The sequence below is a fragment of the Myotis myotis genome, unplaced genomic scaffold (assembly GCF_014108235.1).
Source record: "Myotis myotis isolate mMyoMyo1 unplaced genomic scaffold, mMyoMyo1.p scaffold_m19_p_12, whole genome shotgun sequence".
Lineage (NCBI taxonomy): Eukaryota > Metazoa > Chordata > Mammalia > Chiroptera > Vespertilionidae > Myotis > Myotis myotis.
This window is the reverse complement of record NW_023416316.1, coordinates 27,673,315-27,693,454: the sequence shown is the minus strand read 5'-3', so window position 1 is coordinate 27,693,454 and position 20,140 is coordinate 27,673,315. Positions and strand designations below refer to the sequence as shown.

At 57.0% G+C, this 20,140-nt stretch overlaps 2 protein-coding genes across 8 annotated transcripts; one reads left to right on the top strand and one right to left on the bottom strand.

The window, feature by feature from the left end:
• The first annotated feature begins 1,795 nt into the window (after nt 1–1,795).
• On the top strand, nt 1,796–6,928 carry TESK1 (testis associated actin remodelling kinase 1). Of its 2 annotated transcripts, XM_036330452.1 has the most exons (10): nt 1,796–2,301; nt 2,421–2,542; nt 2,658–2,706; nt 3,177–3,323; nt 3,633–3,715; nt 3,878–3,968; nt 4,220–4,303; nt 4,451–4,540; nt 4,675–4,789; nt 5,790–6,928. In XM_036330452.1, exons 1-10 carry the CDS (start codon nt 2,092–2,094, stop codon nt 6,668–6,670), a joined length of 1,872 nt encoding a protein of 623 aa, XP_036186345.1. In that variant the 5' UTR covers nt 1,796–2,091; the 3' UTR covers nt 6,671–6,928. The 2 variants fall into 2 exon arrangements, with proteins under 2 accessions (XP_036186345.1, XP_036186347.1); XM_036330454.1 differs by lacking the exons at nt 1,796–2,301; nt 2,421–2,542; nt 2,658–2,706; nt 3,633–3,715 and having other exon boundaries at nt 3,184–3,323.
• Nucleotides 6,929–6,979: 51 nt separating this feature from the next.
• CD72 (CD72 molecule) lies at nt 6,980–14,229 on the bottom strand. Of its 6 annotated transcripts, none has more exons than XM_036330456.1 (9): nt 13,791–14,229; nt 13,562–13,669; nt 12,743–12,814; nt 12,100–12,195; nt 11,244–11,609; nt 9,270–9,415; nt 8,308–8,393; nt 7,464–7,604; nt 6,980–7,116 (listed from the first exon to the last, which is right to left on the bottom strand). In XM_036330456.1, the coding sequence occupies exons 1-8, from the start codon at nt 13,870–13,872 to the stop codon at nt 7,469–7,471; spliced, it is 1,092 nt and encodes a 363-aa protein (XP_036186349.1). In that variant the 5' UTR covers nt 13,873–14,229; the 3' UTR covers nt 6,980–7,116; nt 7,464–7,468. The 6 variants fall into 6 exon arrangements, with proteins under 6 accessions (XP_036186349.1, XP_036186352.1, XP_036186350.1 ...); XM_036330457.1 differs by having other exon boundaries at nt 7,050–7,191; nt 9,288–9,415; nt 13,791–14,223; XM_036330455.1 differs by having other exon boundaries at nt 7,050–7,191; nt 13,791–14,213.
• Between the last annotated feature and the right edge of the window lie 5,911 nt (nt 14,230–20,140).

The window sequence follows — 20,140 nt, the reverse complement described above, 5'->3', positions numbered from 1 at the left end:
ATAATTCTCAAACTTGGATAAAGGGTCAGACACGTGTCAAAGTACCTATTATAATCTTATGTAAACGAAATGAGACATAAATCCCTAGCATTTATAGATAGCATACTTCTATAGAAAGCAAGTTTACAAGTTAAACCGTTGTAGATGCTAACATTAATTCCATGTGAAGAATGAGTGTGTCGGGCTGAGACCAGATTGCCTCTGGAAGGATGGATGTGATGCACAAGGTCCAGGCACAGGTTTCTCCGGATTGGTCTGTCTCCGCTGGCCCGGAGGGCCGTGATCTCTTCGGTTCTTCCCTCCAAACTCGTGCAAAACCTTCCCTCACCGAGGCAGCCTCTGGCCTTCTCCCGACCCTCATGCTTCTTTTGTCATTTAAGACTGACTTTATGTATGCTTTTCCCCTCCGCCCTTAACAAGGCGCACTTGGTCCCCACTCCCATACACCTGGGGCAGGCCTCTAGTTTTCTTTCCAGCTTACCACAGAAATAGAAACACTAGATAGGATTTCTCAAAACCACCCAGCCCCGCTCCTCCGAGGCCCGAGGCCTCCACTCCCGCCGCCCTCCGTCCCGCCGCTAGGGGGCGATCACCCACGCCCAGCGCCGCTCCTCGGGAAGCCGCCGCCGGTATGCAGTGACGTCACCCGACCCTGGCGATGATTGGCTATTTCGCCGGAGGAGCCAGAAACGAACCGGAAGCGTAGGGGACGGCGTGTGCCCGGCGCGCGCGCACGTAGGGGCAGGGCCCCGCGGCGTTCGAGGCGGCGGCTGCAGCGCCTCCTCCTGCCTGAGGGGGCAGAGCGGGCTCCTACGAGCCGGAGGGCGGAACCTGCCGAGGGGTCACACCGCGGAGGGCTGGGCCACGCGGAGGGGAGGAGCCCCAGGGCCGGGGGAGTCACTCTGAGAGGTGGGGTCTCGCTGCGTGGCAGGAGCGCCCGGAGGAGGGGTGCCCCGAGGGAGCGGCGGTGCGCACTGACGTCAGCAGTGCGATGCTGAGGAGAGGCCCCTCTGCAGGGGAGGGGGTCCCGGTGCGGACGCCGGGGGTCCCCGAGGGGGCGGACCCCCGGAGGGGCGGGGTTTGGCCGAGGGGTAGGGTCTCGCGGAAGGCGGGGCTTCCCTGCAGGTGGAGGCTGCTTTTTTGAGAAAAAGGGTCGTTGGGACGGAATAGTGCGAAGGTCCAGCCGTGTGTCCCCAGGCGGAGGCTGTGGAATTTGAACTTTGTTCGAGGAGCGGGGATGGAGTGAGGAGGAGTTGGCGCCACGCGGGGGATGGGCTGGGCGAGGGCTCGCTGCCGCCCGTGGGCATCCCCGCAGCCCGCGGAGGGAGGACGCGCCCGGGAGTCCAGAGGTCGGCGGCGGAGGGGCGGGGACCCGGGGGCGGGCCGGGGAGCCGGGCGGGCGGCTGGCGGCCGGAGGTGCGTGCTGGCCGGGAGGGTGTAACGCGCTGCCCCGTCGGCCCATGGAGCCCGGGGAGCGCGCGGTTTCCCGAGCCCGGCCCCCAGCTGACGGCGACCCGAGGGTGGGAGCGGAGCGAGGGCCCCCGGGGCCGCGGAGGCACTGCGCCCGCGCGCTCGCACCGCCGGCCCTCGGCTGCCTTCCGTCACTCGGCTCCGGCCTGAGTTCGTTTCCCGGAGCCCGACGCCCCGGACCCCTCGCCCGGGCGTCCCCGCCGCGGTAGGGGTGCGCACCTGGGGGGCGTGGCCGCCGCCGGGGGCCGGGCTCCAAGGAGTTAAGCGGAGGCCGCTCGGCCCCGCCCCCGGCAGGCCGCGAGCCCGAGCCCAGCGCTGCCGCCGCCGCCCGCCTCCGCCCGCGGGGAGCCCGCCTGCCCGCCGGCGCCCGGAGCGCCGCCGCCGCCGCCCGGCCCAGGCCCAGGCCCAGGCCCTGCGCAGAGCGGAGCGGCGTCCCCGGGGCCCCGCGAGCCGGCACGGCGGGGGCGGGTCCGGGATCTGCGGCGGATCTTCCATTCTCCGAGGCGGGAGCGGGAGTCCCGGCGTCCCGGACCCGGCGGGGCCCCCTCCCATGGCCAGCGCGGCTCGCCCCGGGCCCAGGGACCTGGCCATGTGAGGCCGGCCCGGGCTGGGGGCCCGGCCATGGCCGGAGAACGGCCCCCGCGGCGGGGCCCAGGGCCCGGGCCGGGAGAGGCGCCGGGGGAGGGGCCCGCGGGCGCGGGGGGAGGCCCGGGCCGGGGCCGCCCCTCCTCCTACCGGGCCCTCCGCAGCGCCGTGTCCAGCCTGGCGCGCGTGGACGATTTCCACTGCGCGGAGAAGATCGGCGCCGGCTTCTTCTCCGAGGTCTACAAGGTAGGGCCGGCCGGAGGGCGGAGGGGCGGGGCCGAGCCTGGGACCGGGGGCCGGAGCCGGGGCCCCGGGCGGGGCGACCGTCCCACCTGCGCGAGACTCGCCGGCCCCGCCACCCCCAGGTGCGGCACCGACAGTCGGGGCAGGTCATGGTGCTGAAAATGAACAGGCTCCCCAGTAACCGGGGGAACACGCTCCGGGAGGTGCAGCTGATGAACCAGCTCCAGCACCCCAACATCCTAAGGTGAGCGGCCCCGGCGCTTGCTGGGACAAGGGGGAGGATCCCGCCGGGAAAGGGGAGACTGCGGAGAGGCCGAGGACCTTACAGCCTTCCCCCCACCTCCCCTCCCCTCCAACAGGTTCATGGGGGTCTGTGTGCACCAGGGGCAGCTGCACGCTCTTACAGAGGTGAGAATGGGCCGGGAAGGGGGACCCCACGCCACCAGGGGGCAGAGGTCAATGGCCTGGTGCTTCTGAGGAGCAGTGAGGGCAGCAGGACCTCCTCCCGGGGAGTCTTCCCTAAACTTCCCCTTGGGCAGACCAGAAAGGCCCCAGCCGTTCTCATCCTCTCCCCCAATAGCACTTTCTGCCCTGATGCAGATGTTCTGTATCTGTTCCATGCAAAACCGTGAGCATGGAAATGTGGCTAGTCTGAGAAACTGAGCCTTTAATTTTATCTAAACCTACTACCTTAATTTTAAATAGTTGCGCATGTGTTGGACAGGACAGCCCTAGAATGTGAATTTGGATCCCTGGAGCACTGGCCCGCCCCTCTGACCTTTGTGATCCTCCCGAGTGTCCCCTGGCTTATAGGTGGGAGACTAGAGCACAGACTGAAGCCTTGGCATTCATGCCCCTTCTCCTCCCATCTGCCCCAGTATATGAATGGGGGAACCTTGGAACAGCTGCTGGGCTCTCCTGAACCCCTCTGCTGGCCTGTCAGGCTCCGCCTGGCTCTGGATATCGCTCAGGGCCTGCAGTACCTGCACGCCAAAGGTGTATTCCACCGAGACCTCACATCCAAGGTAGGCTGGCGGGAGAGGTAGAGGCATGAGGGGGTTGTGAGACTCCTGGGTTGTAACTAGCCTGTGGATGTTAGAATGTGGATAATAATAAGTTAGGAGGTTAGAGTAGCGAAGCAGTGGCGGGCTGGGGCGAGGGGGTTGCTCTGAGGGCTAAGTACCACGCTGTGTTTGGAGTGATAGATGATGTTGCAAGATTGGGGTGCACTGGAGAGGGTTGGGGTTATTCTGGAGTGACAGAGGTTGGGTTATAGATGGGAGATCGAAGAGCAGAAGGTGAAAGGTGTGTGGGATACTGTATGTGTATGTCAGAATTGTCTGATCCGTCGGGAAGGCCGAAGCTTCACAGCTGTTGTGGGTGACTTCGGGCTGGCTGAAAAGATTCCTGTGTATAGGTGAGCTGAATGCCCGTCCCCCAAACCTCCCAGAAGGCCCCTATCTACATGAAGCCCCCTGGGACATTTCCCCTGGGGTGGGGAGGGGGCCGGCCGCCTCTCTTTTTGTTGGGGAGGATGTCTGAGTGGGATGTTTCTGACCACTCTGCCCCTGCCCTGCAGGGAAGGGGACAGGAAGGAGCCATTGGCTGTGGTGGGCTCCCCGTACTGGATGGCTCCAGAGGTGCTGAGGGGTGAGCTATATGATGAGAAGGTAAGATGTCAATCCTTCAGGTCCCCACAGTCTTCCAGAGACCCTGAGATACTCCTATAAGTCCCTATCCCAAGTTCCTCAACACCGTTCCAGATATTCAGGAGGCCCCCAGGACACCCCCTTGCCCCTCACAGGCACCCCTCCAACACACGGAAACTGTCAAGACTCCCCCGTGAATTCTGACATATTCTAACTAAATTCTGACATGAAAACTGGCAGTTCCTCCCCCTAACATCATCTCCTACCCCCAGGCCGATGTCTTTGCCTTTGGGATTGTCCTCTGTGAGCTCATCGCACGAGTACCTGCAGACCCTGACTACCTGCCCCGTACTGAGGTGAATGATGTCCCCAGGTTTGAAAAGGAGGACCTCCAGACTGGGAAACTTATAACCAGGAAGGGTTCCCTGGAACTTGAGGTCCTGATTGGGGGCAGAAGGAGAACCCAAGGAAAGTTGACTTGGAGGCCCTTTCTGTCCCCACAGGACTTTGGCCTGGATGTGCCTGCTTTCCGGACCCTGGTAGGGGATGACTGCCCACTGCCTTTCCTGCTCCTGGCCATCCACTGCTGCAGTGTAAGAGCCTCACCCTCCCTGTCCTCCTCCCCATCCAGCAGCTGACAAGGCTGTCCTGTCCCAGGTGATGGTGGAGAACTCAGGGAACCGCTTTTGGAGCACTGAGTGAAGCTGCCCCTGTCTCTACCCATCAGATGGAACCTAATGCCCGTGCTCCCTTCACCGAAATCACCCAGCACCTGGAATGGATCCTGGAGCAACTGCCTGAGCCAGCCCCCCTCACCAGGGCTCCCCTGATACACAATCAGGGTAAGTGAGCATGACCTTAACCCATCTGGAGTCCTTTTGCCTCTCTCCTCCTTAGAACTCAGGGAATTATCTGAGGGAGACTAAGTATATTTGTTAGTTGAGAAGGCTGGGGATAGGGTGGGGGTGAAAGGACATCTCAAAGAAGATAGTTTTCTAATTCTATAGCCGTAAGGAAGGAAAAAGGTAAAAAGTGGCTGGAGATGATGTCTCCTTTCCAAAGCACCCTGTCAGACTCCCTTTTCTAAGTTCTAGTCCCACCAGCCTCCTGGTGAATAATGAGACATAGAACAAGGGTGGGGAGCCATTATTCTGCCAAGGGCCATTTGGATATTTATAACATCATTCGTGGGACATGCAAAATTATCAACTTGAAAACTAGCCTGCTATATTTGGTCAAACATTTTTTTTTTAAATATGTTTTATTGATTTTCTACAGAGAGGAAGGGAGAGGGATAGAAAGTTAGAAACATCGATGAGAGAGAAACACCGATCAGCCGCCTCCTGCACGCCGCCCATTGGGGATGTGCCCGCAACCAAGGCACATGCCCTTGACCGGAATCGAACCTGGGACCCTTCAGTCTGCAGGCCGACGCTCTATCCACTGAGCCAAACTGGTTCTGGCTGGTCAAACATTTAATTAACTCACCCTTTTTTTTTTTTTTTTTTAAATATATTTTATTGATTTTTTACAGAGAGGAAGGGAGAGAGATAGAGAGTTAGAAACATCGATGAGAAACACCGATCAGCCGCCTCCTGCACATCTCCCACTGGGGATGTGCCCGCAACCCAGGTACATGCCCTTGACCGGAATCGAACCTGGGACCCTTCAGTCTGCAGGCCGACGCTCTATCCACTGAGCCAAACCGGTTTCGGCTAATTAACTCACCCTTAATGCCTTGGCAGGGCCAGACCAAACGATTTCGTGGGCCTTATATGCCCCACCCCTGCTCTAGAAGCTATCAATACTGAGAAGAGTGATCACAGACTTCTCTGTTTACAGGGTCTGTTCCGAGAGGGGGTCCCTCTGCCACGCTTCCCAGGCCAGACCCTCGGCTCTCCCGAAGCCGATCAGACCTCTTCCTGCCCCCATCACTAGAATCACCCCCCAACTGGGCGGACAATCTGACTCGAGTCAACCCCTTCTCACTGCGGGAAGACCTCAGGGGTGGCAAGATCAAGCTCCTGGACACACCCAGCAAGCCAGTCGCCCCCTTGCCCCTTGTACCACCATCACCACTGGCTTCCACCCGGCTGCCCTTGGTGACCACTCCAGAGACCCTACTCCAGCCTGGAACACCTGCCCGCCGCTGCCGCTCATTACCATCATCCCCTGAACTCCCCCGACGCATGGAGACGGTACTGCCAGGTCCTGGCCCTCCCTCTGTGGGCCCCTTGGCTGAAGAGAGAATGGAGTGTGAGGGCAGTAGCCCTGAGCCAGAACCCCCAGCTCCCCAGCTGCCCCTGGCTGTGGCCACAGACAACTTCATCAGCACTTGTTCGTCAGCCTCCCAGCCCTGGTCCCCTAGATCAGGACCTCCCCTTAACAACAACCCCCCAGCTGTGGTGGTGAACTCCCCACAGGGCTGGGCCGGGGAGCCCTGGAACCGGGCCCAGCATAGCCTGCCCCGGGCAGCAGCGCTGGAGCGGACAGAACCCTCGCCGCCCCCTTCAGCTCCTCGGGAGTCTGACGAGGGGCTACCCTGCCCTGGCTGCTGCCTGGGCCCCTTCAGCTTTGGCTTCTTGTCCATGTGCCCCCGCCCCACACCAGCTGTTGCTCGCTACCGCAACCTGAACTGTGAGGCGGGCAGTCTCCTCTGCCACCGAGGGCACCGTGCCAAGCCACCCACACCCAGCCTTCAGCTGCCTGGGGCACGCTCTTAGCAGTGGGGCCTCCAGCTTTGGCCTTCAGGATGCCCTGTGAGGACTGCACATGCTCGACAGTGCCAGCCCCAGATGGGCTGACCAGCTGCTCCGTATAGGGGAACCTCAGCATGGACTCAAGGGACAGAACATTTCCTATCCAACCCCTGGGCTTGCTGTCCCAGGGGACCACACAGCATTGCTGACACACGAGACTAACACGTGCAAATTATTTAAAAATATTTCAATAAAACTGCCTGGCTGGCTCCGGGCTGCCCCTATCCGCTCAGCCCGTGCGCCCTCCTCCCCTCAGCCCCCTCTTCCACTATGGGAGGTTCTTGGGGGTCCCAAAATCTCTTCTGTACCCTTTTCCCAGGAATAGTCCAGTTTCTGGGACAGGATTTCAGGCAGGCAGCAGGCATAGATCAGCCCTTGGCCAGGCACTATCCAGGCAGGTTGAGGAAATGCTGGAGAGAGAGAATCATAGGACCTGTGGCTGCAGGTTAGGGATGAAGGGCACAGGCTCTTGTTGGCATGAGGATCTGGAAGAGTAAAATATCAATGAGCTCCACTGTTGACTGTCACTAAGAACCCTCATCCAGCTCCTGGACAGTCACATCACCAGCCTCCCTTCAGTTCCAGGCCTTCCCTGCCCCTCTCCCTGTGCAACACCCCCTTACACAAGTATACCAAGCTCCTGGAGGCTGTGGACGTGACTCCCAAGAACAAGTTGTGCCCCCGCCCCCCCTGCTCCCAGCAGCTGGACCCCTGCTCTGAGCCCCTGTCCTCCCAGGCTCCCAACCCTCACACTTACTCAGCTCAGTGGTAATCTGGGTACCTAATAGGTGCCATCTCACAGACACAGGGAAGAGAAGTAGTACACTCTGTCTGGTATTGGTATCTTGTCCACTTGTTTTGTACAAAGGGACATCTTTTCCTTTGGGGAACATGAGACCTAGAGAGTGATAAAATAGAACTGGGATAGGCTCTGGCCCCCACCCTCCCCCTCCCTCCTCTCTCCTTACCCTGCATAAAACAGCCCAAGTCCCAACTCACCTTAGTCCTACCTAGGGCCACATTTGGGTATGGGTCAGGGACAGATGTCTGGACTCCAACCCAAAGAGCCTTTAGGATCAGGGGAGGGAAGAATCACCCAAGGTCTTAAAGATGGAAATTCCAGTTAGAGAACATAGGTGACCTGTTTCAGGGTCCCTGGGGTTGGTCCTCAAAGTTACCTCACTGCCCTTTACTCCCCTGGAGCAATGCTAGTGCCCCAAGTGGTGGTGACTGAGAAAGTAAACCTCTGCTTGGGTAGCCTTTTCAAGGGCGTGGGAATGCCAAGGCTCTTCACCAGCTGTGAAGCCCAAGCTTCTCCTGAGAGAAAAATGACATGGGGCCCAGCCTAGTAATTAATAAAAATAAGAGCACGTGCCAGGGGCTGCTATCTGGGGGTAGAATAGAGAACAGAATGCCCTAAAGAGTTTGTAATAGAGGAAACGGACAGGCAGGCAATTTCACTATTGATCTGTGAAAGGTTTGGGAGCGGACCTGAAGGGAGATTGTCTCATTACTATGTCTCTTTGAAGGGATTATACAGTTGAAGATCCCAAAAGTCCTAACAAACTTACCCACAGACTCTTCTAGCATCAGTCCCCTACCTGTCCTTCAACCTGGTGTCAATCCAATATGAACCAGACTGTTCAGCTTGTTCCAACACCTTATATACACTGGTGCTATAATAATCCTGAGGGGAGATTCAGAGATGTGTGGAGAGTGATGAGAAATAGTGGAATGGGGGGAAGGGGTAAAAGAGGGGACCTGGGCTAATGGAAGAAAATAAATACCCTAGGGAAACCCAGGAGAGAGAGAGACAGAGAGAGAGAGTGTGTGTGTGTGTGTGTGTGTGTGTGTATACACACACACACACACACACACACATAATTGATTTCAGAGAGAAAGGGAGAGGGAGAGAGAGATAGAAACATCAATGATGAAAATCATTGGTCGGCTGCCTCCTGCACATCCCCTACTGGGGATGGAGCCCACAACCCAAGCATGTGCCCTTGACTGGAATCAAACCTGAGACCCTTCAGTCCGCAGGCCGAGGCTCTATCCACTGAGCCAAACCAGCTAGGGCAACCTAGGATCTTTGACAAGAGAACTGTGCCCATCTTTGATGACCTTTCCCTGCATCCTCCAAGTGCCACCCTGCAGATGCAGGCTCACCCTGCAGTCCCCCTCCCAGCTGGGTAAGAACTTCTGCCAGCCTGTGAAAGGCAGTCATTCTGTGGGCTGCTGTGGTCACAAGGAAACAGTCCCTACAATCCAGCCCACTAGGTCTGGGGCCTCTCTGTCTGAGGGGTCACGACAGTCAAATACTTTGTTAGGCAGCCCAGAACACTGACCAGAAAGCTGAAATGAGAAACAGGTAAAAGTAAAGACGGCTCATAAGTCAACTCTCATGCTTGGGGCTGCCTGAAGCACTGCGCTGAGAAGCTGCATGGAGAAGGAATGCATCCACAGGAAGCATGTCATGTGTGCACTGCCATCCCTGACGTGACGACATACATGCCTTTACCTAATAGTACCCATGATTGTCTGTAAATAAAGGTATGCTTACTGAATAATACTCATTCACCGTAATCGTGGCCAGGTTGGAGGACAGAGATTTACAATAGTTTTGGCTGTCTTCCCAACTTCTTTTAATAAGTGAGATGTAAAAGCAATTCGTCGCCATCAGTATCCATCCCACGGGACAGCAGGTGTCTAAAAAACAGAAAGAATGCGACAGCACAGCCCAGACCAGAGGGAGATCTCAACACTTGGAGTGAAAGTGTTGCTCAGAGATCTAGTTGCTAACAGTGGTCTCCAGTCTACTCTCAGCCCCTTCATTGACTTCTAGTCCTTGATCTTTGCAACCTTTCTGGAAATGCCAAGCCTGCGTATACTTAGTAAAAGCCTTAACATCCAACAACTTTCTCCTAACCATCTGGGAGGTTTATTTTAATAGGGCTAGCGGTACTATTCCCAAACACACCTCAAGCTGCTAGCCAACCTCCTGCCCTCTCCACTCTTCCACAAGTAGACAACCTTGGTTCCCATTTTGCTGAAATTGTCAGACACTTGATGTGAACTCTCTCCATTTCCCTCCCCTCCACCTCAAAATGTGTCTCTTCTCTGTTCCTCTTTTCCTGGCCATCCATAAGAAATAACCCACTTTCTTTAACATCCTACACCTCAACCTGTGCTCCCGACCCCAACCCACCTCTCTCCTTGCTTTGTTCCATCAGTCCTACCCTCCCCGCCCCTTCCCCCCCCCCCCCCCCCGTCACTCAAAAACCATTCCTTCTCCACTAGCTCCCTCTCTTCTGTCTACATTTTCTCATGTGCCCACTCAACTACCCTCTGGAATTATAGTTCTTGCCCCACCACCAGACTGCCCTTTGTAAATCAGTAATTTATTTTTTATTTTCCCCACCATCATTTATCCCCCATACGCCTTTTTCCACCTCCACCCTCCCTCTTCCCTAGTATATCAGTAATTTAAAGGGGGAAAAAAGTTGGTGTGGTCAAACTGAAGAGGGTGACGGGGGAAGTGGTATGCTGAAAGGTAGGCAGGGGCCTTGAACGCCATGTTAAGGAATTTTTTATTTTTATATTCCAAGGAAGAGAAAGTCAGTGTGGAGTTTTACATACAGGAATGTTGCTCGCTGCCTGTATCCCAATGCCTGGGCACAGTGCTGGACATATAGTATGTATTCCATAACCTTTAATTAATTAACTGGGATGATATGATCAGATTTTTGTTTTTAAAGATTACCCTGGCTGCAATATGAAGAGTGGAATGAGGGTGTACGGGGGTGTTTAGGGAGAACATCCAGCAAGCTGTTGCAGTTATCCTTGCAAGAGATGGGGGTGGGCAAAATGTAAGTGGACATACAGACTTGGTGGTGGGAAACGGAGGGCATTCCTCTCTAACGGAATAGGGCTTCTGCTGCAAGCCAGACGGGGCAGTAGGGTAAGTTCTTATGGAGAGCGAGGCGGCCACTGCGGAGTTGCCAGGCAGCGCTGAGGCCCCAGCTGAGGTTCAAACTAGAGTTTCAAGGCACCAAGCAGAATGATTGCACCATGTGGCTCACCAGGGTGCAGGCACGGGCAAGGTGGGCAGGGGAGTTCATCCAGAGTTGAGATATCGCCAGTCAGGGGCACCAGAAGGACAGTGGGACAAAGGAGTGAGTGACTGAAGTGACGCCCGGGATGCAAGATGGGCAGAGAGAAGTGAGGACAGGTGAGGCTGCCAGGAAGGGAGGAGACAGGGCTCTCCATGGGGCGGAGAACTCCGGCGGCTGAGGAGTGTGGGGAGCCTGGAGCAGGCAGTAGTGGTCAGAATGAGGTCTGAAACCCTCCTTTCAGCAGAAGAGCAGTTTGGGATGCTGAGCTCAGGGGCAGCTGTGGGAGTGGGTGGCAGCATGGCATGGAGCTGAGCGTCATAGAGATTAACAAGGTAAAAAATAAAACGCGGGCTGGGGGTGGATGCACATAACCTCCATCCCTCACAGCAGACCTCCCGCCTCTCCTTTCCCAGAGCAGATACCTGAGGGGTGGTGGTGTTCCAAGTTGGACTTCGGCGTTTCCGGCACGCAGAGGGGCTTCAGCGTGTCCCGCAAGCGGTTCAGCCTCTCCTCCACGTCCCTCCTCTGCGTCTCCTCATGTCTCAGGGCCTCCTTTGTCTCCTCCCAGCCGGCCAGCCAGTCCTGCGACTGCTTCCTGACGGCCTGGCAATCGCGCTGTTCCACCTGCAGCGCTTCCCGCGTCTGGGCCAGCTCCCTCCTGGAGCCCTGCAGCTCCCGCTCCTGCTGGCCCAGCTGCGCGCTCTGCAGGCGGAGCTGCTGCCTCAGGCTGCTGTTAGTGGCGTCCAGGGCCCTGCTCGTGTGCTGGAGCTGCTGAGACACCTGCACATCTGCTTGGCCAGAAGGAGAGATGTGGGTGCCCTGTGCCCTGGGACCCCGCGCCAATCCTTTCCCTGTTGCTTGCGACATTCTGCATGCCAAGCTGAAATGTAAGCTCTGGCTGCCTGAAGTTTAAGGAATGACTGGACTGGGTGAGGCTAATTTAGACTCGGCAAACTGCGGCTCGAGAGCCACGTGCGGCTCTTTGGCCCCTTGAGTGTGGCTCTTCCTAAGCCTTAGGAGTACCCTAATTAAGTTAATAACAATGTACCTACCTATATGGTTTAAGTTTTAAAAATTTGGCTCTCAAGAGAAATTTCAATCGTTGTACTGTTGATATTTGGCTCTGTTGACTAATGAGTTTGCCGACCACTGATAGAGCAAGACCAGGCTGGAAACCAGACCTCAAGCTTAGGCCGGGGTGGTGGTAACTCCGGCCCCTGCTGGGGGAGGGCAGCTGCTGTGGGAATGCGGGGAGTGGGAGATGGGAGCCATACTCACAGCGCACCCCCAGGGCGATGGCAGCCACCCCTAACAGCAGGCAGGTGAGGAGCAGGCCCAGAAGGAGGTATTTCCAGCAGGTTGGGCTGCCCTGGCCTTCGGGAGACAGTGGCACGAGGCGCAGTGAGCCCAGGAACGAGTTTATAAACCCGGGGGGGGGGGGGGGGGGGGGCGGGGGGCGGATATTCTTGGGAAAGAGCCTCGCTCAGAGGACGCGGTGCAGGCGCGGTGGTCGGCCGCGCAGTGAGTCCGCAGGTAGCAGGAAGGCGTCCGGAAGACGGGCTGGAGGTGAGGAGGATGGAGGGCACTGCCTGGCAGGAGGCCCTGAACCCCAGGCCCAGGCGGGCAGAGGTATGTGAATGGGGGCCTCCTAAGTGCGAGTGGGGAGAGGATCTGGGTCGACAGCTCAGAAAGATGGGGTGAAAGGGGCAGAGGAGGGGGGCGCGGGGCTGCCCGGGACCAGACCAGCACCCCCCGGGGCCCCGCACCCCCCCGCCGGCCGCGGCGCCAGCACCCCCACCCCCACCATCCCCCGGCGCCCAGCCCCTCGGGGCCTGGCGCGTCCGCGCGGTGGGCGAGGCCGCAGAGCCCCGCGTGCCCGCCCCGCCCCGCCTGCCGCCCGCGCGGAGGACGCGCTACTCACCGCCCAGGAGCCGCCAGGCTGCGGGCGACGTCACGGAGCTCCAGGGCGCGGCGGCCGGCTCCGGCTGCACCCCTGCGCCGGGTGAGCGAGTCCCGTTAGGAGACGGAGCCCCGGAAAAGCCCCCTCTGCCCCGTGTCCCCCGCTCCTGGCGCTGCTCTCCGGCCTCCCGTGCCCGCCCTCCCGAGTTCCGCGGCTCCCGGGACTGCCTCCTGCCCGTCCGGGGTCCCACCGGGCCTTCCCCAGACCCTCTCCGCGCCCTCCGGAGTCGGCCGCCCACCCTCTCCCGGGACTGCCTCCTGCCCGTCCGGGGTCCCACCGGGCCTTCCCCAGACCCTCTCCGCGCCCTCCGGAGTCGGCCGCCCACCCTCTCCCGGGACTGCCTCCTGCCAGTCCGGGGTCCCACCGGGCCTTCCCCAGACCCTCTCCGCGCCCTCCGGAGTCGGCCGCCCACCTTCTCCCGGGACTGCCTCCTGCCCGTCCGGGGTCTCACCGGGCCTTCCCCAGACCCTCTCCGCGCCCTCCGGAGTCGGCCGCCCACCCTCTCCCGGGACTGCTCTCAGCCCTGCCCGACCCCCTGGTTTCCCTTCGAACGCCTCTCCCCGCAGGGCTGCCCTGAGCCCTGCCCTCTCCCCAGGGGACCCACCTTCCCCTGGGAGCGAGCGTCACTCTGCCCCTGGCTGCCATTTATCCAGGGCTCCTCCTTCTCTTTGCTAGGGGCCCCCCTCCTTCCCCAAGGATATTGTCCTCCCAAGACGGCTCTGGACTCCCCAGCTCTAGACACGGCGCCCCGGCAAACACCCAGCCCTGGGCTCTCCATACCGGCCTTGTCCCCTAGCCCAGAAGAAGCCAAGTTTGAGGCCCCCCCTGAGAGTGTGGGCACTTGCACGTTCTCGTAGGTGAGCTCCCCGTCATCGTCAGCCTCTGGGTCTGTAGAAGAGAGAAAAGGGGCCGAGGTGGGAGCTGGGAATGGGGGCTGAGGGGTGGGCGGGGTGGGGTCAGGAAAGAGGCTGGGGATGCAGGATCCAGGAGACCCCTCCTCTGCCCTTACCCTGTCCTGGCTGGCTGGAGACCCTCTTCTTCAGGGGAGCCTTCACGAACCGCAGGTCTGCGTAGGTGACAGACTCGGCCATGGTCCTGGCACCTCTGCGCCGGCTCCCCTTCTCCCCCTTCTCTTGCCGCTCTCCCCTCTGTCCCTTCACACTCTGAGGCTCTGTGGTCCCTCCGTGCCTGTGCGGCTCAGTGCGTTGCCCTGTGACTTCTAGTCACAAAAGAGGAAGATGTGAGCAAGTCTCAGACAGATGGGTTCAGTGAAGCAGATGGCATCCTGAGCCCTGGCCTGGCCGGGGAGGGGAAACTAAGGCCCAGAGCACGGGGCTGGGCTCGGGGGTCACAGGACCACACTCAGGCCGGCCCTGCGCCTCTCTCTGTCCCACCTTCATGTAGCGCAGGCGCCCAGTGCCGCCCTCTGATCCTCTCCCCGGATGTGCCTATGCCGCCCTCCTGGCTGCCGTGGCCAGAGGCTTTCTCTGTGTAGTCAGAGCTCTTTTGTGCCCAACTGACCCGGAGGCTCTCCCCAGTCCTAGCTCCAGGGTGGGGCTTCATCCTCCCCATCAGATTGGGGGGGGGGGGGCAGGGTGTAGTGTGGAGCCCTAGCTCGTCATTCTGGGGTTCCCGATAGGAGTCTCTGACTTTTTGGACTCATCTCTCCCCATCAGTTTGGGGACTTCCAGGGTGGACCCAGCTCCCCTCCTGCTGTAGGTCCACAGAGCACAGGGCGTCTCACTCCAAAGCCCTTGCTGGGAATGGCAGTCTTTGGAGGATGCAGAGAATCTGGGACCACACTTTCTCCTCTGTGACACCCCCAGACTCCACAGCCTTTCCCTGACCCCTCCCACCCTTGTTGCCCCACTGCTCACACCTGTGGCAAGTCAGCCCCTTCTGGGCCCCCTCCTGCCCCCTGCTGGACCCATGTCATCTCCTGTGTCCCAACATCTGAGCTGGATCCAGCCAGCTGTCCCTGAGGCAAGGGCTCTGAGCTCGGACTGGGCGGGGGTGACAAGACGACGGGAGGCAAAGAAGCGAAGCAGAGCCCACTCTGGACTGGTGAGATTTTGATATTTTCTTGCCTTGGTTTTGCTTTCTTTCTTACTTTACTAGTAACTTCTTCCTTTAGAAAGTCCCAGCACTGTCCCTTCACACCCATCCTGGAGGAAAAAGGGGCATTTACGGGGAAGACCAGGGGCTAATGGGCGGGGAGGGGGGCGAGGGACAGCAGGGGAAGCAGGAGGTGGCTGATGAGCTATGGTTCAAAGGTGCTCCCTGGTTCTCCTTTACGGTTGTGACTTAGACTGTGACCCCCAAAGGGCCTACTTATGGGGGTGGGAAGCAGTTAGGACAAGACAAGGTAGGGGTGGGGAAAACCCACCTCTCGTGGGTGACATCTGCCCCCTCAGAAACACCCCCCTGCAGCTGCGGGAGGAAAGGGGAAGGAGCGAGTTCCTCACCGCAGCCTCACAGCCTGTAGTGTGGTCAGTGGTGTGTGGAGGAGCTGTGATGGCCTGTGGGTCTGGGGAGAGCTCTGGCAGCGGCACCCAGCCTGCCCAGACGGTGCCCGCTGAGGCCGACGTGCACATTTCCCACCCGAGGAATGTGTCTCAGGGAGAGGCAGGTGTGTGTGTGCGTGTCTATGAGTGTGTGTGAGTGCAGGCACACAACCGCGGCTCTTTGTGGTCTCTTAGGGATGTCTGTGCGAGGTGAGCATCTAAGCCGCCCCGGAGGATTACGCAAGGGGGAGGGGGGGGAGGGGGGGCGGTCCTGCGGGCTCACGGGTGCCTGTGCTGCTGTTATTTTCTTCCACAGCAGGGAATTCTCAGAGAAGTCTTAAGAGGTCATGGGGACAGATTCTACAAATACTTCCTTTTTAAGGCTCACTGTTTCCTAGGGTGTCCCTGCAGCTGTTAACTGTCCCTGCTTAATTAAAGTTTCCAATAACCCAGTCCCCTCCCCTGGCACCCGGTCGGGGCCTCCCTCCGATAGCAGACGGTTGTGTGTCGGTGACTCCCTGGGGGCCTGGAGGCCTGTGAGGTGAGTGGGAGCACAGCGCAGCTGGTGGCAGCGTGTGGGAGGGTGCAGTCAGGGTTCTGTGTCTGTGGCGGGGTGGGGGTGGGGAGGCGGCGTGTGTGTATAAATCAATTGCGGGAACACTTGCAGAAATGCTATAAACTACAGATAGTGTTCCAGTGTTCAGAGCCACACTCGAGTGAACGTGGCTTGTGCTGGAAGCCAATTCCACATGTCAGCAGGGCTGAATCATCTGGAAGTGGCTGAGGGCCTTTCCCCAAACCTGAAAAGGATGCATAAATGATCGCTGGCTGCCAGACAGCTGAGGGCATTTCAATCTACATGTTATTGCCTCCTGCTGGCCAAACACCTGAGCAGCCGTAGGCAGCTTCCCCCAATCTGACAATGGATTCTGTATACCAAACCCTGCCCTTTGATGTGTATACCTACCTTGCCTTAGGACAATTTGTGTTAATAAAAAGCAAGGGGTCCTGAGACAAGGAGAACTTGGTTCCTTTAGCTAAGTCTTCTCTGGCTCCCCAAAATGCCTTCCAAAATTATGTTTCGTCTCTGGACTCTTGATTAATTCAGACACAGCACCTTCTCCAGATTCCTGAACCCTTCTAGCTGCTGGATTAAGACCACCGGCAGCTTGGATGCCAGGTAAAATGCCAAAACCAAGCTTCCAGTATGTGCTTGAAAAAGAATCAATGTGGCCCTAGCCAGTTTGGCTCAGTGGATAGAGCATCAGCCTGGGGACTGTCCCGGGTTCGATTCCGGTCAAGGGCACATGCCTGGGTTGCAGGCTTGATCGCCACTAGGGAGTGGAGCAGGAGGCAGCTGATCAATGATTCTCTCTTATTGATGTTTCTATCTCTCCCTCTCCCTTCCTCTCTAAAATCAATAAAAATATACTTAAAAAAAAAAAAAAGAATCAGTGGGCATGCTGCCTAACTTCCCCTTGGAGAGGCTTCAGAAGGGAGAGTGCCCAGTGGGACTCGGATGCACCAAACTGCACACCCGCAGTGGCCTGGCTGTCCGAGGTAGGCTTGGCCTAGATCCCTCTCCTCTTTGGCTCTCCTGGTGATGGTTACGCATCTCCTTAGGACAGCCTGCGTTCCCTTCCATCCTAGACTGTCTTGTGGCCTCCTTTTGTGAATAGGGATGAGATCAGGGTCCTCTTTCCCCACGTGGTCTCTGCAATATTGACACTCATTCCCTTTCAAAACTGGACATCAGAAAGGACACCTGTAACTCTGAGCTGCACCTCACCTGCCCAAATGCCAGCAACACCTGGGGCTTTTAAGAACTGAGGGGCAGCCCTAGCCGGCTTGGCTCAGTCGATAGAGTGTCAGCCTGCAGACTGAAGGGTCCCAGGTTCGATTCCGGCCAAGAGCACATGCCTGAGTTGCAGGCTCGATCCCCAGTGGGGGGCGTGCAGGAGGCAGCAGATCGATGATTCTCTCCCATCATTGATGTTTCTATCTCTCTCTCTCATTCTCCCTTCCAATCTGAAATCAATCAATTAATACATTTAAAAAAAAAAAAAAAAAGAACTGAGGGGCAGTGCTGTACAGCTTTTCCGGGACCATAATATCATCTGCAGCCCCGGAGGGCAAACACCAAAGCCCATTTCCTGCCTTCTCCTGACCTCTGCTGCTTATCACAGGGAATGGGTTCTAAGGTGACAAGAGGAGGGAGCCAGCTATGAGGGCATCCGGAAAGAATTTGCTGTGTTAAAGGGGCTCATCTGGATCCACTTTGGTGAAGTGCAGCCAACATCAGGAAGTCAAGGAAGCCTCTCGATACCCTGAAAGTCATGCTATCTCTGTCTTTTTACCTTAACCCACTGGCTCCAGGACGCCCCAAGCTATGGATAGGGCATGGTCGGCAGAATAATGGCCCCCCAAAGTGTTCACACACTGTAATCCCAGAACCTGGGAATATGTTGCTTCACCTGACAACAGGCAGTTTGCTTCGGGGAAGAGCCTTTAGATGGGGAGACCATCCTGTTTTATCCTGGTGGGTCCAGTCCAACCAAATGAGTCTTTGTGCGTTTTTTAATCTTTACTGTTGAAAGTATTACATATGTGTGTCCCCCCCCCCCCCCCATTAACCTCTCCCCACCCCCCACCCCCCTGCAATCACATGAGTCTTCGAAAGGGAGACACTTTCAGGACCATGGGGAGAAAGAGATTCCGCCTGGAAGAAGAGGCGGAGATTCGGGATGAGAAGGACTCCACCCAGTTGCTGGCTTTGAAGTTGGAGGAAGGAACCCTGCGCCCAGGAGTGCAGGTGGCCTCTAGGAACTGGAAAGGAGAGGGAACAGGCTTTCTGATAGAGCCTCCGGAGAGCTCGGCCAACACCGTGACTGGAGGCCAGTGAGACCTATGTCAGACTTCTGATCAACAGAGCTAGGAGATGAGAAACTTGTCTTTTTTGAGCCACTAAATTTGTAGTAATTTATTACAGCAGCAATAGATGAGTTTCCCGAACTGTAGAAGAGGCATGATATAAAGGAAAGAACATGCTATTATGGGTAAAGAAGACAGCCCTGGCCACTGTAGGTGACTTTGGGCAAGTCACAAATTTCTATCTAAAATATGGGATTGTCTCAACAGTGTCTGACATAAATCAAGGATGTGATTGCTGCCGATATAGTAGGTATAGATTTAGCAAAAGCGTCTTTAGAAGTCTCGGTAACTTCAAGTCACGAGGGAGAACCGTGTGCCATCTTATAGCACTATGGAGGAGATTGGCAGCCCTTTGATCACTGAAGCCAAAGTGTGTCCGTAGGTCTCCAGTGACTTGCCCCAGGCCTCTCTTTGGCCCTGTCTTGAATGGTGATACAGAAAGCACATTCACAGATGCTGATGGTAAGGAGCTAGGCGCTATAATAAAACAAACAAACAAAAAGAGAGTATACCAAAAGGGAAACTCAAGATTCAAACATTAAGACGGAAAAATGAGCCTTAGCCGGTTTGGCTCGGTGGATAGAGAGTCGGCCTGTGGACTGAAGGGTCCCGGGTTCGATTCCGGTCAAGGGCACATGTCCGGGGTACAGGCTCGATTTCCAGTAGGGGGCGTGCAGGAGGCAGCCAGTCAATGATTCTCTCTCATCATTGTTGTTTCTATCTCTCCTGTGGGAAGCCACCTATTGTCTCCACTAGCAGAGAGGTGTGGACAAGGAACCCGGGAAGGCTGGTGACCCTTGATGTCCTGGCAAAGGTCAGGGCTGTGCACCCACTGTTAGTCCAGACAATGGTAGCTGAAGCAACTTCCCCATTTATTATTATGTAAATCCTTGCTAAAGGGCAAGTCTGCCTGTTACTGGAAATTGCCTGCCTAAGGGCTATGGGTGTATCCCAAACCAATAAAAGGTTGGTGAGGCCTGAGCACCAGTGGGAGTCCTTCCCCTTGAGTTGGACTTGCCCACCTGGCCCCCCAATATTTCCAAATGTCTCGTCTCTTTCATTTGTGTGTGGCCCCTCTTCCAGATCCTGAACCCTGAACCACGCAGGATGTGGGGGGACAAACACATAAACATTACACACTCTCCCTCTCCCTTCCTCTCTGAAATCAATAAAAATAAAAAATTAAAATTAAAAAGAGCTTACAATTGAATCAGAGAATTTTGTGAGGACCAATAAAAACCTTATTAAAAAAGGGGGGGGGGGGATGATGGTTCCAAATCACAGAACAAACTGTAATAAAGGTAAATAACAGCGAGTATTGATTGAAAAATGAAATTTGGGGTTCAAAAATAAGTGACAGAAGCGTGGAATGGAGGAGGTCTGGCTGAACAAAGCTTATGTACAAAGCTTGAGGAGAAAGGCAGTTACCAGGCATGCTGGAGCTCGAAGGGGTCATAGTGAGCCCAACCCACTTACCATACAAATTAGGAAACTGGGCTCAGTAGGTTGTAAGTTAATTATGAACTAACCTCATGCCTGTGAGGGCTTGTGACAAAAGTTTGTCCCTATATGGTTGATTTCAGAGAGGAAGGGAGATGGGGAGAGAGATAGAAACATCAATGATGAGAGAGGATCATTGATTGGCTAGCCTCTGCACACCCCACCCTGGGGATCGAGCCCGCAACCCAGGCATATGCCCTGACCGGGAATCAAACCGTGACCTCCTGGTTCATAGGTCAAAGCTTAACCACTGAGCCACGCCGGCCAGGCAGGCCTACAGCACTTTTACTAAATATGTCACACATTGTGCCAGCCACACTTACCAGCCCCTTTAAAGGGGGTGATTCCTGCTGATGAGGCAGCCTTAGGCCCCCAAAATTGTATTATGTGACCCCCAACCCCTCTGACCTCAGCTGTTTGGGCA